This window comes from Bos taurus, chromosome 27, assembly GCF_002263795.3.
Source record: "Bos taurus isolate L1 Dominette 01449 registration number 42190680 breed Hereford chromosome 27, ARS-UCD2.0, whole genome shotgun sequence".
Lineage (NCBI taxonomy): Eukaryota > Metazoa > Chordata > Mammalia > Artiodactyla > Bovidae > Bos > Bos taurus.
Window position 1 is genome coordinate 26736765 of NC_037354.1, and position 18085 is coordinate 26754849.

The following is an 18085-nucleotide window of genomic DNA, read 5'->3' on the forward strand; positions in this document are numbered from 1 at the left end:
GGATGAACATATCAAAACTCAGTCTGTCCACACGGTATCAAATGGCACTACCAGCTGTAGAAGGACTTCAAAAGGACCAGAGTAGTACAGATACGAATTACCTATAATGTCAGTTGAGACTGAAACTGAGAAGGAATACAGAAATTTCTGAATATAATTATGTTCCCAGTCAGTTCTGTTGTATAGCTAATACCAGAAGGAAAGCTCTTCAAGAAAGAGCAACCATTTTATTTTCTTCTACAGTTGCCAGCCTGACCGTGAAAGGATAAAAAAAAAAACAGAAGAAGTGAGAACAGAACAGTAATTAAAGTAACCTTTACCTAATGTCAGTAATCCATGAAATTTCAAAATTAGGAAAAGCATCAAAAATGTGGATTACCACCATTCGTATATCACTAATATAATGAGCCACAATGATACTGCCTAACTAGTTCATTTTACATTATGAAAATCAAGACTGTCTTGCTTGGTAAAGTAAACTGAATTCTATTTTAGGAAGCTTACATTTAAAATCAGCACTGGTCTTAGAAAGTTGCTTTACTGAATTGTCATTTCATACTTAACCAGAAAAGAGACAAATATCTCAATTTTTAAAGTGCTACTCATTTCCAAATTAACACAGTCACTGTTTTCAGATTCATTTTCTTCCAATGTTGTGTGTATATATACAAAATATTCGTGGTTATTTTTCCAAGTGACTTGCCAGAGGCAGGAACATCACTATCAACTCATAATAGCAGTAGCAGTACAACAAATACATTTCTTAACAAATATCTTGCTTTCCCTATAATACTTCATGCTTTAAATGTCCCAAAACATAGAAACAATACAATCTGTCAATACATACAAATTTAGCAATTCAAAATAAGCATCAATTATTCTGTAAAAACTGAAAAATTAGTAGTGACTGACTTCTTTACAACTTTAATGCTACTGTCTGACATTTAAAAATAGATACACAGAATATATGAAAACAAATCAATCTCAAAATGTGTATGTTTAAAAAAAACAAACCCTATACCAATTCTTTTAAGAAAAAACTTATCAGATTTCAGCATATGAAAACCCTTCTGACAGTAAAAACATTTTTTACAATAATTTAAGACTATTCTTACCTCACTCATTAGCCATTGCTTCTGCTTGAGTCCAATATCTAAATGTTGCGTTTCATCCAAAATTTCTTCTAAAGTAAGAGGATGTGTATCTCCTCGCTGATGCCGTGTCTATTGAAGGAAGAAATTGCTATTTAAAGACAGTTTTAAAATGCTAGATGTATTAAATAATAGGCTAAATGAATCTTTTCAGGAATGCAGAATGTGTAATTATTTGAGGCAGTACAATTATAGTGATGAAGAGAATGGACTATAAAATCAAAACTGAGTTCAAACTTGAAGCTACATAAAATCAAACAATAAAATGAGAAAAAAACATTTGCAATTCTTATCACAGAAAGTTAACCTTCCTAACATTTGAACAGTTCCAAAAAGCTAACAAGAAAAGGACCCAAAAACAGGAACATATAAATCACAAAAAAAGAAATGCCAATGACCATCAACAGAAGAAAAGATACTCAACTTCCACTAAGATATTTCTCATCTATTACACTGGCAAAAATCCTTATCTGACAACTCAATTGGTAAGGCTATAAGCAAACAGGCCCTCTAACACACCACTGGTAAACAATGCAAATTGATATGATTCCTTGGAAGGGAATTTGGCAACAGAAATGCACAGAAGCCCTTGATTCAGCAAATCCACTTCTGAGCATTTACCCTAGAAGAACTACAACATAGAAAAGCAGAAAGGTTGCCTGCAGCATCCTTTTAAAAGGAAAATACTAGAAACAACTCAAGTGGTCATCAATGGACCTGAGTTTGAACAAACCACAGGAGATAGTGAAGGAGAGGGAAGCCTGGCGTGCTGTAGTCCATGGGGTTGCAAAGAGTTGGATACGACTAAGTGTCTGAACAACAAGGGCCCATCAACAGAGGACTTATTAAATTACAGCATATCAATGCTACTATACAGATGTTAAAAAAGAAAATGCAGGTGTTCGCAATGTGCTGATTTGCAAAGATGTCCAATACGAACTATTAAGAAAAATACGTTGACACCAAATGCTGGTGAGGAAGTGGAGGAACAGGACTCTCATTCTTTGCTGGTGGAAATGCAAATGGTATGTACAGAGTACATCATGAACTGTATAAAAAGGTCTTAATGACACAGAAAACCACAATGGTGTGGTTACTCACCTAGAGCCAGACATTCTGGAATGTGAAGTCAAGTGGGCCTTAGAAAGTATTTCGACAATAAAAGCTAGTGGAGGTGATGTAATTTCAGCTGAGCTATTTCAAATCCTAAAAGATGATGCTGTGAAAGTGCCGCACTCAATATGCCAGCAAGTTTGGAAAACTCAGCAGTGGCCACAGGACTGGAAAACGTCAGTTTTCATTCTAATCCCAAAGAAAGGCAATGCCAAAGAATGTTCAAACTGCAGCACAATTGTGCGCATTCACATGCTAGCAAGGTAATGCTCAAAATCTTTCATCCTAGGCTTCAACAGTACATGTACCAAGAACTCCCAGATGCACAAGCTGGATTTAGAAAACGCAGAGAAACCAGAGCTCAAACTGCCAACATCTGTTGGATCATGGAAAAAGCAAGGGAATTCAAAAAAACATCTACTTCTGCTTCATTGACTACGCTAAAGCCTTTGACTGTGTGAATCACAACAAACTGGAAATTTCTCAAAGAGATGGGAATACCAGACCACCTTACCTGAGAAACCTGTAAGCAGGTCAAGAAGCAACAGTTAGAACAGGACATGGAACAACAGACTGGTTCATGATTGGGAAAGGAGGACTTCCAGTTCAAGATGGCAGAGTAGAAAGACGTGCACTCATCTGCTGGGAGAACACCAAAATCACAGCTGTTGAACAGCCATCAACAGGAGGATTCTGGAAACTACCAAAAAAAGATACCCCATGTCCAAAGGCAAAGAAGCCACAGTGAGGCAGTAGGAGGGGCACAATCAGGATGAAATCAAATCCCACACCCACCAGATGCGTGACCCACAAAGTGCAGAACAGTAATAGCAAAGAAGTTCTCCCGCTGTTGTGAAGGTTTGAAACCCGACATCAGGCTTCCCAGCCTGTGGACCCAACAAAGGGACTGGGAATCCTCAGGGAATCTGACCTTGAAAGTCAGCAGGATTTGATTCTAAGACTTCCACAGGACTAGGGGAAACAGAGACTCCAGTCTTGAAAGACGCAAACAAAACTCTGCATACAACAAGATTCAGAGGAAAGGAGCAGTGACTCCACAAGAAACTGAAGCAAACCGACCTGCTAGTGTTGGAGAGTCTCCTGTGGAGGCCTGAGTCAGCAGCAGCTCACCACAGGGACAGGGGAACTGGCAACAGCTGTCTGGGAAGGTCCCCTTTGGTGTAAACTCTCTTGGAGGTCGCCCTTAACTGGACCATAGAGCTCAAAGACCCCAGGGCTGGGTCGCCTCAGGCCAAACAACTACCAGGGAGGGAGCGTAACCCTACCCATCAGCAGATAATTGGAGTAAAGTTTTACTCAGCACTGCAGATGGTGACTGCAGCCATGAAATAAAAAGACACTTACTCCTTGGAAGAAAAGTTATGACAAACCTAGACAGCATATTAAAAATCACAGATATTACTTTGCCAACAAAGGTCCATCTAGTCAAGGCTGTGGTTTTTCCAGTAGCCATATATGGATGTGAGAGTTGGACTATAAAGAAAGCTGAGCTTTTAAAAGCATCAAAGAATTGATGCTTTTAAACTGTGGTGTTGGAGAAGACTCTTGAGAGCCCCCTGAGCTGTAAGATCAAACCAGTCCATCCTGAAGAAAATAAGTCCTGAATATTCACTGGAAGGACTGATGCTGAAGCTGAAACTCCAATACTCTGGCCATGTGATGCAAAGAGCTGACTCATTGGAAAAGACCCTGATGCTGGGAAAGATTGAAGGCGGGAGGAGAAGGGGACAACAGAGGATGAGATGGTTGGATGGCATCACTGACTCAATGGGCATGAGTTTGAGTAAACTCCAGGAGTTGGTGATGGACAGGGAGGCCTGGCATGCTGCAGTCCATGGCGTCGCAAAGAGTCAAACATGGCTAAGTGACTGAACTGACTGACTGACTTTAGTCAGCAAGGCCCTGCCCAGCAGAGCAAGACCCATTTTTTTCCCACCACCAGTCCCTCCCATCAGGAAGCTCACACAAGCCTCTTAGCCTCCTTCATCAGAGGCCAGACAGAAGAAGCAAGTAGAAGCACAATCCCATAGCAAGTAAAACAAAACCACATTACAGAAAGTTAACCATCATGAAAAAGCAGAAAGGTAACTCCCAGATGAAGGGACAAGATAAAACCTCAGAAAAACAACTAAATGAGTTGAGATAGGCAATCTTCCAGAAAAAGAATTCAGAATAATGATAGTGAAGATGATTCAGGATCTTGGAAAAAGAATGGAGGCAAAGATTGAGAAGAAGGAAGAAATGTTTACCAAAGATCTGCAAGAACTAAGGAACAAACAGAGGTGAACAATACACTAGACGGAATCCATAGCAGAACAACTGAGGCAGAAGCTCGGATAAACACCCTGGAGGACAGAATGGTGGAAATCACTGCCACAGAATATAGAAAAAAAGAATGAAAAGAAATGAAAACAGCCTAAGACACCTTTGGGACAACATTAAACAAACGAGCATTCACTTTATACGGTTCCCAGAAGGAGGAGAGAAAGGACTTGAGAAAATATATGAAGAAATAATAGCTGGAAATTTCCCTAACATGGGAAAGGAAATAATCAACAAGTCCAGGAAGCACAGAGAGTCGCAGGAAGGATGAACTCAAGGAGGAACATACAGAGACACATAGTGATCAAGCTGACAAAAATTAAAGATCGAGATAAAACTATTAAAAGCAACAAGGGAAAAATGACCAGTAACATACAAGGAAACTCCCATCATGCTATCAGCTGATTTCTCAACGGAAATTCTACAAGGCAGAAGGGAATAATGGCAAGATATATTTAAAGTGATGAAAGCAAAGAACCTACAACCAAGAATACTCTACCCAGCAAGACTCTCTTTCAGATTTGATGGAGAAATCAAAGGCTTTTCAGACAAGCAAAAGTTAAGAGAATTCAGCACCACCAAACCAGCTTTACAACAAATGCTAAAAGAACTTCTCTAAACAGAAAACAAGAGAAGGAAAAATTTTACATAAAGAAAATAAACCCCAAACAGTTAAGAAAACGGTAATAGGATCATACATATCAATAATTATTTTAAATGTAAATGGATTAAATGCACCAATCAAAAGACACAGACCGGCTGAGCAGATGAAAACATGGGCATGTATGCACTTCCACTTACCACATCACTCTGCTTGACCCCCCAAATTGTATGTAATTATTTCATATTGCTAGGTTAATGATGTTACCATTATGGCTTGCAATTGTAATTATCTTTTATTTTTTGTCTGGCTATTGATTTTTTGAAAAAATACAAATGCCCAGGGATTGCTTTTTGGTTTTTTTTGGCCAGAGCTCCAGATATGTTTCTAATGAGCAGCCATGTTTAAAAACAATTGAACTATATGAGGATCTTTTATTTTTATCTAGGTTGTTTCACTTTTTCTATCTCATATTCAGTGCTCCCGTTTAATTTATGTTTTCCAATTTCTTCATTGCTTTTTTTTCTTTTGATGTTCTTTATCAGGCACAATATAAAAGCTTTTAAATACATATATATATACATAATATGTATAATACATGTATTTAGAAAACTTATGAATTTTTGCCTAGCTAAAAAATTTATGACATTTTGATTCCACTTGCTTGACTTAGTATAAATAGAAAGCTCAATTTCTAACTGAAAAAAATAGATATGCAACAAGCAACAAAGGTTTTTACTGTATAACACAGGGAACTGTAGTCAATATAACAACTTATAATGGAAAATAATTTCAAAAATAACATATGTGTATATGTATAGGCTGAATCACACACACACAGAAGAATTCTACTTTTTGAAATTTAGCGATGTTTATCTTTTTGCCAGTTTTTCTAAAATGCCCTATGGAGACCTAATAACAACATATGACATTCAAAATTTTAAATATATTTGTGTAGGATAGATTAATATCTATTGTATTTAATTAATATCTATTGTATTTAAATCATTAATGCCATCATTCAAGATGCTCCTATTCTTATTTTTTCTGCACTTGATAAAATACTTTCAGGAAATGTTAATGTCTCATGACGATTATATTTTTTATTTTCCCTTACATTTCATCTGATTTTTGCTTTATGTATCTGTTTCTTTGTTGTTAAGGTGTCTAATGGTTTAAGATGTCTATATTCTTTGTACTTTTATCATTAAAAATATTCCTGTTTCATTTAAAATAAATAAATTTTTTAAAAATTGGGAAAAGTGTATGTCAAGGCTGTATATTGTCACCCTGTTTATTTAACTTATATGCAGAGTACATCATGGGAAATACCAGGCTGGATGAAGCACAAGCTGGAATCAAGACTGCCAGGAGAAATATCAATAACCTCAAATATGCAGATGATACCATGCTAAAGGCAGAAAGCGAAAAGGAATTAAAGAGCCTCTTGATGAAGGTGAAAAAGGAGAGTGAAAAGGCTAGCTTAAAACTCAACATTCAAAAAACTACAGTCATGGCATCTGGTCCCATCACTTCACGGCATCCCATCACTTCATGGCAAACAGGTGAGGAAAAAGTGCAAAGAGGGACAGACTTCATTTCTTGGGCTCCAAAATCACTGTGGACAGTGACTGCAGCCATGAAATTAAAAGACACTTGCTCCTTGAAAGGAAAGCTATGACAAACCTAGACAGCGTATTAAAAAGCAGAGACATCATTTTGCCCACAAAGGTGCCTAGAGTCAAAGCTATGGCTTTTCCAGTAGTCATGTACACATGTGAGAAGGCTGAGTGTTCAAGAATTGATGCTTTCAAACTGTGGTGCTGGAGAAGACTCGAGAGTCCCTTAGACAGCAAGGAAATCAAATCAATCAATCCTAAAGTAACCCAAACCTGAATATTCACTGAAAAAGATTGATTCATTCAAAAGACTGATGCTGAAGCTTAAGCTCCAATACTTTGGCCACCTGATGCAAACAGCCAACTCACTGGAAGAGACTCTGATACTGGAAAAGATTAAGGGTAAGAGAAGGGGGCCATAGAGGATGAGATGGTTGGATGGCATCACTGACTCAACGGACATGAAACTCAGGGAGATAGTGAAGGACAGGGAAGCCTGGCGTGGTGCAGTTCACAGGGTCACAAAGAGTCAGACATGACTCAGTGACTGAAAAACAACATATTAATTATACGGCATTCTGAAAAAGCAAAACTATGGAGACCATAAACAATTTAGTTGCTGCTAAGGGTTCTCTGGTGGTTCAAATGGTAAAGAATCTGTCTGCATATGTGGGAGACCCAGGTTCAATCCCTGGGTCGGGAAGATCCCCTGGAGAAGGGAACGGCAACCCACTCTAGTATTCTTGCCTGGAGAATTCCACGGATAGAGGATTCTGGCGAGCTACAGTCCACTGGATGGCAAAGAGTGGGCATGACTGAACAACTAACACTTTCACTTCAAGGGTTAAAAGGAAGGGAGACAAACAGGTAAAGGATAGAGATTTTTAGGGCACAGAAACTACCGCTGCACGATATTGTAAATGATGGATACATTCACTATACATTTGTCAAAATCTACAATCTGTGTAACACCACGAGTGAATCCTAAAGTCAACTATAAACTTCAGGTGGTGGTAAATGTGTAGGTTCAAAGATTTTAACGAATGTACCACTATGGTGCAAGATACCCATAGTGTTGGAAGTTGGGGGGATGGGAGAGGACACACACACACATGTACTTTCTGTCCAGTTATGTTGTAAACCTAAAACTGCTCTAAAAAAGTAAAATCAGCTTAAAAACTTTTACTTACATACACACACAAACACACACAGAAGAATGGTATGTTATTTAATAACAGAAGGAAATCCTGCCATTTGCAACAACGTGGTTGGACCTTGAGGGCATTATGGGAATTAAGTCACACAGAGAACGACGAATACTGTATGATATCACTTACATATGAAATCAGATAAACTTACAGAGAACAAATTAGTGGTTGTCAGAGGTGGCCATGGGGGATAAAAGGGGATAAGAGGACAGCAAAATGGGTGAAGGTGGTCAAAAGGTACAAACTTCCAGACAAGTAAGTCCCAAGGATGTAATGCACAACACAGTAACTACAGTTAACTATACTTCACTGCATAATACATACATATATCAGATCATCACGTTGTACACCTAAAACTAATACAATGCAAAGTCAATTATATTTCAGTTTTTAAAAATTAAAATGTTTTTAAAAAGCTTATGTTAAAAAACACATAGTATGAAATCTTTTATATAGGAAGGGAGAAAAACAAAAATACATATTCCTACTTTGTTTCCACATAAAGAACCACGAAAAAGTTACAAAGCAGCAATAAATGAGACTACCTATCGGAAGTAAAGCAGGAGAGAAAATAAGTAGAATTAGAGCCAAGAACAAGACTTCTTCATTTATACCTTCTCATATTGTTTTTCATATTTAGAGACATATTAAACAAAAAAAAGTGTTAAATTAAATATTCCAGGCCCTAAGCTTCATCACTGTTGGGCAGGTTTTTGAGCCTCTCTGGGCTTCAGTCAGGCCACTATACAACTAGAACAAAAATATTTCAAAGGTATGTTCAGAAAGCATATAAAGATATAAAGCCTGCAACTTCCCTGGTGGTCCAATGGTTAAGACTGTGCTTACAATGCAAGAGGCATGAGTTTGATCCCTGGTCAGGAAACTAAGATACCACATGCCGCATAGTATGGCCAAAAAAAAAAATATCTAAAACTGAACACATACCATGAAGAACCATTTATTGAGCATTTGCTGTTAATTCATTCACTTACTTGATAACTCCCATATGCCAAAAGTACTGCAATGAGACACACAATGAAATGCAAACCACTTCTGCCTTTCACGAGCTCCCAAAATAGGGTCGGAGCTAAATGTACATATATGAAAGTTAGGTATATAATTATCTGCCAAAAAAAAACAGGGACATTCAGAGGAAATGAAACAGCTGAATGTGGACAAAACTCTGAACGGTGACTAGAGAAACAGGAAGGAGCAGCAGCTGTAGCAGAGCAAGCACAGTGGGCTCTAAAGCCAAGTGCACACAATCCAGAGCTACGAAGGTCGATCCATTTCAAAGCTTTATTAAAATTTTTTAATTTAAAATTTCCACTTAAAAATTGTGCTTTACTAATACTGAATGTGAACTGACACCAGAAGACTCCCCTGGCTTCATGTCAGATGACCCACATTTCAGATGGTGACGTGCGTGGAGGAATCCTGAGAAAAGAGTGGGAATCCCACGTGACAAGGGGGTTGACAGACATGACCTCACTCATTCACTCTCAGCCTTCTGCAGCATGCTATAGTTTACCTGCTGGAAGATTCCAGCACTGTGGTGAATCTTTTTTTTTAAGACCTTTAAAATAGAGACTGTACAATGATTTTATTAACCTATTAAGGAACATCCACTTAAAACTGAGTCACAAATTTGTTTTACAAAAAGGCAAGTGTTTCAAATTTGTTAGCTATTTCTAAGATTACAGAGGTTATTCATAGTTTGCTAACAATTCCTTCAAAGTAAAACTAGCATTTTAACAACCTGTGAAAGTAACAAAGCAACTGTTTTGGAAAGCAATTTATGCTGAAGGAAGAGCACTTTGAAAAAGAACCTTTAGGAAATATTTCCATCATTATGTGACTTGAGTTTAAAATATTTAAGAATAAAAACTCTTATACCTGCCTGTTTTCAAAGTTTTAGAAATTTTTTATTTTTAACTTTCATTTTTAAAAACACTTCTAAACAAAACCCTTCAGTTTCAAATCAATACATCAAAAATATAAAAAATTATAAATCCTTCTGACATATATGCATGAATTGAATGACACCTGCAAAGATGGAAATGTACTAACCAAACTGCTTAATGAGTTGACAAGAATATTTTAAAAAACCACAAAAATTTTTGTAATGTAATACTGTGCCTGTGTCACTAGAGAATCCCCTCCCCCAAATACTGCATCCTCTCCCCCAAGGATATCCATGTCCAAACCCTTGCAACCTGAAGTGTTACCATATATGGCAAAAGGAACTTCACTGATGTGACCAAATTAAAGATCTTCAGATAGATTACTGTGGCTTACTGCATAGGCAGTAATCACAAGTGTCCTGGGAAAAGTCACAGTGAATGTGAATAGCAACAGATGTGACAATGAAAATAAGAGGCTGGAGAGATGGAAGGAAGGGGCCATGTGTCAGGAAACATAGCTGGTCTCCAGAAGCTGAAAAAGGAAAGAGAACAGAAGGTCCCTCAGAGTCTCCAGAGGAACCACCCTGGCTACAGCCCAGTGAGACTGACTTTGGACCTACAAAACTGGAAGATAACAAATTTGTGTTATTTTAAGCCACCACGTTGGTGGTAATTTGTTACAGCAGCAATAAGAAACTAAGATAAGGACTTTCTTCCCTGCAGATTTAAAAATCTATGTATTTATAGCTATGCAAGCAAATTAAAACCCAGGATCCAAATACACTGAACTTAATTTTTAAGACACAAGTCACTTTACAGAAAAAGCTAAATCAAGATTTTCAGACATGATGAATGACATATTGCTTTACTTAGCAAAAGAGCTTTTAAGAAAACATTCATTTTTTTAATCTCAACTTTTAAAAATTCTTAATTCTGTGCAAGTTTAAAACATACACACTTTATCTGTGCAGTAGTACATGAGCACATATAAAAAGAGTAGGCCATAAAAAATTTAATTTGGGGGTGGCTAATCAAAAACAGGTAGAGACTGGGACTTCCCTGGTGGCCTACTAGTTAAAATCTGCCTGCCAATGCAGGGGACACAGGTTCGACCCCTGGTCAGGGAACTAAGACCCCATGTACTGTGGAACAACTAAGCCCATGTGCCACAACTACTGAGCCCGTGCACCTACAGCCTGTACTCTGCTACAAGAGAAGTCACCTCAACAAGAAACCCTCGCACCTCAGCTACTGAGTAGCCCCCACTCATTGCAACTAGAGGAAGCGCATGCACAGGAATGAAGACCCAGCACAGCCATAAATAAATAAAACAGGTGGAGATCAGTGCAGCATTTTGCACTAGTACTTTGCTTACTTTGGATATATGTAATATATTTGTACATATTTTGGATATACGGACCTGGAAAAGCCTAGCCTAAAGGAGAAGGAATAAGGGAGTTTAGGGTAATTTTACTTGTCTGGTGCTGCTGCTGCTGCTAAGTCGCTTCAGTCGTGTCTGACTCTGTGCGACCCCAGAGACGGCAGCCCACAAGGCACCCCCATCCCTGGGATTCTCCAGGCAAGAACACTTGTCTAAGGACAGCCAAATCAAGTCCTTCAAAGTAATTATGCCATACTCTTCATTGTCACTAATTATCAAATTTCATATATTTTCCTAATTTTCTTCACATTAAAAACTTCTCCCCCATTATAATATTATATAAAATTACCAAAAGGCTAAGTTAATCTGGAAACAGAAGCAAGTATGAATGAAGACAGTTCAAGAAAAAATTAGAAAGCACTAGCCATGTCTGTTATTACTTTTTTTAATATTTAAAATAAGTGGGACTTTTAAAATTAGAAAAATACAAAGATGGAATACTCAATATATGAAAGCCTAACCATTTTCAAACTATGTAAACAGAGAAGCCAAAAAACACAGCTATCAAACTGTCAAGGGAAAAGATATAAGAAAATATGAGTGACCAGCAAAGAAAAAAAAAAAGAGATATAAATCTGAGAAACTTAAAATTACTTTTATTTCTTGCTCTTTGATCAAGAACTAAGAAAAATCGGGGAGCACCTAGAGAGAATACTCAATACTATAGAGCTAAAGACTTCAGTTTTCAGTGAAGAGTATTACACATCTTTGTTCAATTTCTTCCTGGTCATTAGATGATTTTTGGTGTACTGCACTTTGTAATTTTACTGTCTAATTTTTTTCTTGTTACTTTGTAGAGACTGATTTTAGCAATACTGACTCTGTATGTAGCAACCCTATTAAACATATTTAATTCCAACAGGTGGCAAATTGTCTTGGCTTTTCTATGTACTTAATCACATCTACAGTTTTACTTCTTCCTTTACAACTTTTACATTTGTCATTTCTTTTTTCTTGCTTTATTGCATTGGGTAGGGCTTCCAGCATAGTAGAGAAGTGACAAGTAGATATCTTTTTATGACTTCTGAGGAAAAGCACTATTTCACCATAAGTATGGAGGTTTTCACCAGGCTTCCCCAGAGGCTCAGTAGTAAAGAATCTGCCTGCATTGCAGGAGACACAGGTTCAATCCCTGGGTCAGGAAGATCCCCTGGAGAAGGGCATGGCAACCCACTCTAGTATTCTTGCCTGGAAAATCCCATGGACAGAGGAGCCTGGTGGGCTACAGTCCAACGGGGTTGCAAAGAGTTGGACATGACTGATGAGACTTAGCATGCATGGTGGTTTCCATAAACACACGCCCATTACAGGGTTTCCCCATCATTGTTGCACAGAAATCTAAGGATCCGTAAGATGTCACTAGGTGTACCATAAGAAATTGTGATTTGAAAAATGACTTACAGGAGCAAAAAAGCAGCTCTGCTTGTGTGACAGGAAATTTGGGGAAATTCTAAACAAGGAATCTTCCATACTGGGACTCAACTGCCTCCTTCTGACCTGCTGTTGTAAATGTTGCAAAACATGACCATGTAGTAATAAAAGTAAATTTCTGTGAGTTGTTCATATTTTTTGAGACATTTTTTGCAAAGTTAGTATATTACTTGCTGTTTTATCCTTTATTAGAGACTGTTTTATAAACATGTCCAACAGTTCACTGTGATGATTTCTGAAGCTGAGATCTGTGATAGAAGAAGATTCTAAGCCTAAACCCATGAACAATCCTAATCAGGTTGTTGTTCTTTAGTCACTCTGTTGTGTTCAACCCTTTGCGATCCCATGGACCACAGCACACCAAGCTCCTCTATCCATGGGATTTCCCAGGTAAGAATACTGGAGTGGGGTGCCATTTCCTTCTAAAGGGGATCCTCCCAACCCAGGGATTGCACCTGTGTCTTCTGCATTGGCAGGTGGACTCTTTACTACTGAGCCAGCAGGGAGGCCTCTCTGATCATTAGGTTGGTAGAACTATAATCGGCTAAGCCATTTCACTGCACCAGTGCAACAAGAGATACCAAAAGAGCCTACTCTTACAATGAGAGCTAGGAACCAGTGCATTTTACATGGCCTGATAATCCACAGGGTCCTATTCCATTATTCACCACTATGGCAAACAACTTATAATGGTTCCAGCAAAACTGAAAAGACACTTAAGCAGAAGTAACAGGCACTGGAAAAGTCAAGGTACTTACCATTTTAAATAGCTATTGGAAATCTCAAACCAAACAGAGTAAAAGTTCCGTTTAAAAAAGTTACATTCAGTGAAAAGGCTCAGGAAGCAAGTTACAGTAAAACTTATTACCCAGAAAAGGGGGCTTAGGGGATATCCCACTGCTAGCAGGAACCCTAATAACGCCATCATATCAAATGACAGTGAGTAAAATGAGTATTATGAGAAACTGAAAAGTATCAAACAGTTTAAGTCAACGAACTGATGACGTATCACATGATGCTGATGAGGCATATTTAATAAACTGAGAAACAACAGCTTGTCTATCTAGACTGACAAACCAACAGATTTCACCAAGAAATGTCATGAAGTAACATCTGTAAAGTTTTTAAATGATGGTGAATTTCAAGAAAAACTTTGCTATTGCAAACAGCAACCATGAACAAGCAAAGAGAAGGACATTTAGGTGGTGTCTTTATATCTGGAAACAAAGATCTGTCTGGGAGGAACCGTGCTGTTATTCTCATTGATGTATGCCTGGCTGAAGGACTCTTTCTTTCTCTGGCTCGTCTGCTCATTTGTGAACAAGTAAACTGCCTACCTGGGTAAGGTAAAAAAAAAAAAAATTTAAAGGAGCTTCCCTGGTGGCTCAGCGGATTTGATCCCTGATCTGAGAGGACCCCACATGCTGGGGAGCAACTAAGCCCGTTGCTCTACAGTGGCACTAAGTGCCACAACTACTGAGCCTGTGCTCTACAGCCTGGGAGCCACAACTACTGAAGGCCTCGCATCCGAGAACCCACGCTCCACAGGAGAGTCACTGCAGCGAGAAGCCTGCACATCACCACTAGAGAGCAGCCCCACTCACCGCAACTAGAGAAAAGCCCATCAGCAACGAAGACCCAGCACAGCCAAAAACAAACTAATTTTTAAAAATTGAAGAAAAAACTGAAGTTTACCTACACTACCGACTTGCATTAGAGTTGATATCCTTTCTGGAAAGGAGGAACCTCACACACATGAAAAGAGTAGGCTAATAAATAGAGCAAAATATATACAAAGAAACTGCATTCTCTACTTAAATGAACAATTATTATTGGCTATGATAGTCAAATGGAGAAGGCAATGGCACCCCACTCCAGTACTCTTGCCTGGAAAATCCCATGGATGGAGGAGCCTGGTGGGCTGCAGTCCATGGGGTTGCTAGGAGTCTGACACGACTAAGCAACTTCACTTTCACTTTTCACTTTCCTGCACTGGAGAAGGAACCCACTCCAGTGTTCTTGCCTGGAGAATCCTAGGGACGGGGGAGCCTGGTGGGCTGCCATCTATGGGGTCGCACAAAGTCGGACACGACTGAAGCAACTTAGCAGCAGCAGCTAAGTTCTTGGCTTTGTCAGCTCTTCAGGGGTGAAGACTTTTCAAAACAGAGTTTACAGATCATTGTTTATGTGTACTCTTTCCCTTTCAAAACAGAGCTACCCTCTTTTTACTGAAAAAAAAAAAAAAAAGGAAAACAAAAAGGTAATAACTCTAACCTCCACCCAGAATTTATAATGTATTGCCTGAAGGTATAATTAAACTCTAGGGACTCAAGTCAAAAAAAAAAAATGCTGTTTGGGGAAGCCTTCATAAATGATAACTGAAGTATCATAAACTATCCACTATAGAGACGGCTTCTGGTTTCTTCCCGTCCTAAATATTTTTCTGAGAGTTAAAAACAGGACCCTTGCTAGGACATTCTAAATTCTGAATTCTGATGAATTACAGTTTGTGGGCAATTGAGAGCCAAACCTTTCAATAACTCTGTCTCTTCCATCTCTACACACCCCATGTTCATGCCATATTGTCCAACAACACATTGCTTTTAGGGAAGAATCTCCAAGGAAAGGAACCATTGATAAGAAACCTCTAATGTTAAACTACTACTGCTGCTGCTACTGCTAAGTCGCTTCAGTCGTGTCTGACTCTGTGCAACCCCATAGACGGCAGCCCACCAGGCTCCCCTGTCCCTGGGATTCTCCAGGCAAGAACACTGGAGTGGGTTGCCATTTCCTTCTCCAATGCATGAAAGTGAAAAGTGAAAGTGAAGTCGCTCAGTCATGTCAGACTCCTAGCGGCCCCATGGACTGCAGCCTACCAGGCTCCTCTGTCCATGGGATTTTCCAGGCAAGAGTAGTGGAGTGGGGTGCCACTGCCTTCTCCGCTAATGATAAAAGTAAACTTTTTTCAAGTATTTTCAGATAAATAATCTCCTCAGTAATTCTCAAAATCCATTCCTTGAACATTTATAGCTTGAAGGAAAAGCACATTTGAAGAACGGAAGAAAAATCAGTAAAGGAGGTTGATTCTTTTAAACGTAACAAATATTTTCTGATACTACCAAAATGTTCAAATTATGCTACGTAAAATGCACAAAAACCACATATGAACTGTTTTATCTTGAGTGTACATTATTCAATGTGGTAGTTAAAACCTACTCAAACTATACCATAAAATTTTTATTCTAATTAGTCAATTCTCATTACATCTTTTAAATATTTAATATTTCTACCTCCTACTGAAAAAATAAGTCACAGCTAGTTATAAAACCAATTCGTTTTCAGCAAAAGTATCCTTCTCCTTCATTAATCACCTCAAACTAAAATTTACAGTTATTTCTGAACCAGTCCCCCTTTATTTATAACTAAAGGCTGAATATTAGAGATTAGAAGATACAAACACACACACTTAGAAAAAGAGTAACACGATTTAACACACCCTTACTTCATAAACATTTGATTATTTCATTTTTCACAATGCAATGTAACATGATGGCAAACCACATTTTTTTTTAATTATTATAAAAATGAACAAATTTACTTTCTTATGCATGTAATTTAAAACTCAACTACCTTAGTAGTAACTGTTAGTATACATTCCATACTATATTCCTCAGTGATTATTACTTAAAATATTAATCTGTTTATTCAAACTTAATAGTGAAAGATCATAAGATTATTAGACCTTAGAAGATGGCGCTCATCTTCTCCCGGGAGAACACCAAAATCTCAACTAGCTCCTGCACAGTCTTCAAGAGGAGAATGCTGGAACCCACCAAAAAAAGATACACTATGTCCAAGGGCAAAGCAGCAGCCACAGCAAGACGGCAGGAGGGACACAATCGCATTTAAAATCAAATACCTCATACCCGCCAGAGATGCTTGGAAGTCACAAACAAAACCTTGTCCGCACCAGAACCAGGGAAAGAAGCAGTGACCCCGACAAGAGACTGAGCCAGACTTGGCTGTGAGTGTTTGGGAGTCTCTGGAGAAGGCATGGGTTGACAGTGGCCTGCCGTGGGGTCAGGGACACTGACTTGCTGGTGTAAGTCTTTTTGGAAGAGGTCAGAGGTCACCAATACTGCCATTACCCCTACCATAATTAGGCCTCAGGCCAAACTAGAGGGAGGGAACACAGCCCCACCCATCAGCGGAAAACTGAATTAAGGATATACTGACCAAGGCTTTGTCCACCAGAGCAAAACCCAGTTATCCCCACAGTCAGTCAGTCCTTTCCATCAGAAAGCTTGCACAAGCCTCTTATCCTCATCCATTAGAGGGCAGACAGAATAAAAACCATAATCACAGAAAACTAGCCAAACTGATCACATGGGTTACAGCTCTGTGTAACTTAATCAAACTATAAGCCATGCCGTATACGGCCACCCAAGATGGACAGGTCATGGTGGAGAATTCTGACAAAACGTGGTTCACTGGAGAAGGGAATGGCAAATCACTTCAGTATTCTTCCCTTGAGAACCCCATGAACTGTATGAAAAGGGAAAAAGCTGTGACACTGAAAGATGAACCCCTCAGCTCAGTAGGTGACCAATATGCTACTGGAGAAGAGCAGAGAAATAGCTCCAGAAAGAATGAAGAGGCTGAGCCAAAGCGGAAATGACACACAGTTGTGGATGTGTCTGGTGGTTAAAGTAAACTCCGATACAATAAAGAACAATATTGCATAGGAAACTGGAATGTTAGGTCCATGAATCAAGGTAAATCAATGTTAAGTCTATATCCAAGGTTTGGTTGTGGTCAAACAGGAGATGACAAGAGTGAACATGGACATTTTAGGAATCAATGAACTAAAATGGATGGGAATGGGTGAATTTAATTTAGATGGCCATTATATCTACTACTTGGGCAAGAATCCCTTAGAAGAAATGGTGTAGCCCTCATAGTCAATGAAAGGGTCTGAAATGCAGTATTTGGATGCAATCTCAAAACCGACAGCATGATCTCGTTTCAAGGCAAACCATTCACTATCACAGTAATCCAAGTCTATGCCCCAACCACTAATGCCAAAGAAAATGAAGTTGAATGACTCTATGAAGACCTACAAGACCTTCTGGAACTAACACCAAAAAAAAAGATGTCCTTTGCATCACAGGGAACTGGAAAGCAGAAGTAGGAAGTCAAGAGATACCTGGATAACAGGTAAGTTTGGCCTCGGAGTAAAAAATGAAGCAGGGCAAAGACTAACAGAGTTTTGTC

At 38.7% G+C, this 18085-nt stretch overlaps 1 protein-coding gene across 2 annotated transcripts in view; it reads right to left on the reverse strand.

The window, feature by feature from the left end:
* Nucleotides 1-18085, reverse strand: part of GTF2E2 (general transcription factor IIE subunit 2) — an 80316-nt gene that overhangs the window by 33554 nt on the left and 28677 nt on the right. For both annotated transcript variants that reach the window (NM_001046065.2, XM_024986232.2), the window contains 1 exon segment: nucleotides 1116-1223. In NM_001046065.2, coding sequence (NP_001039530.1) covers nucleotides 1116-1223 — 108 coding nt within the window.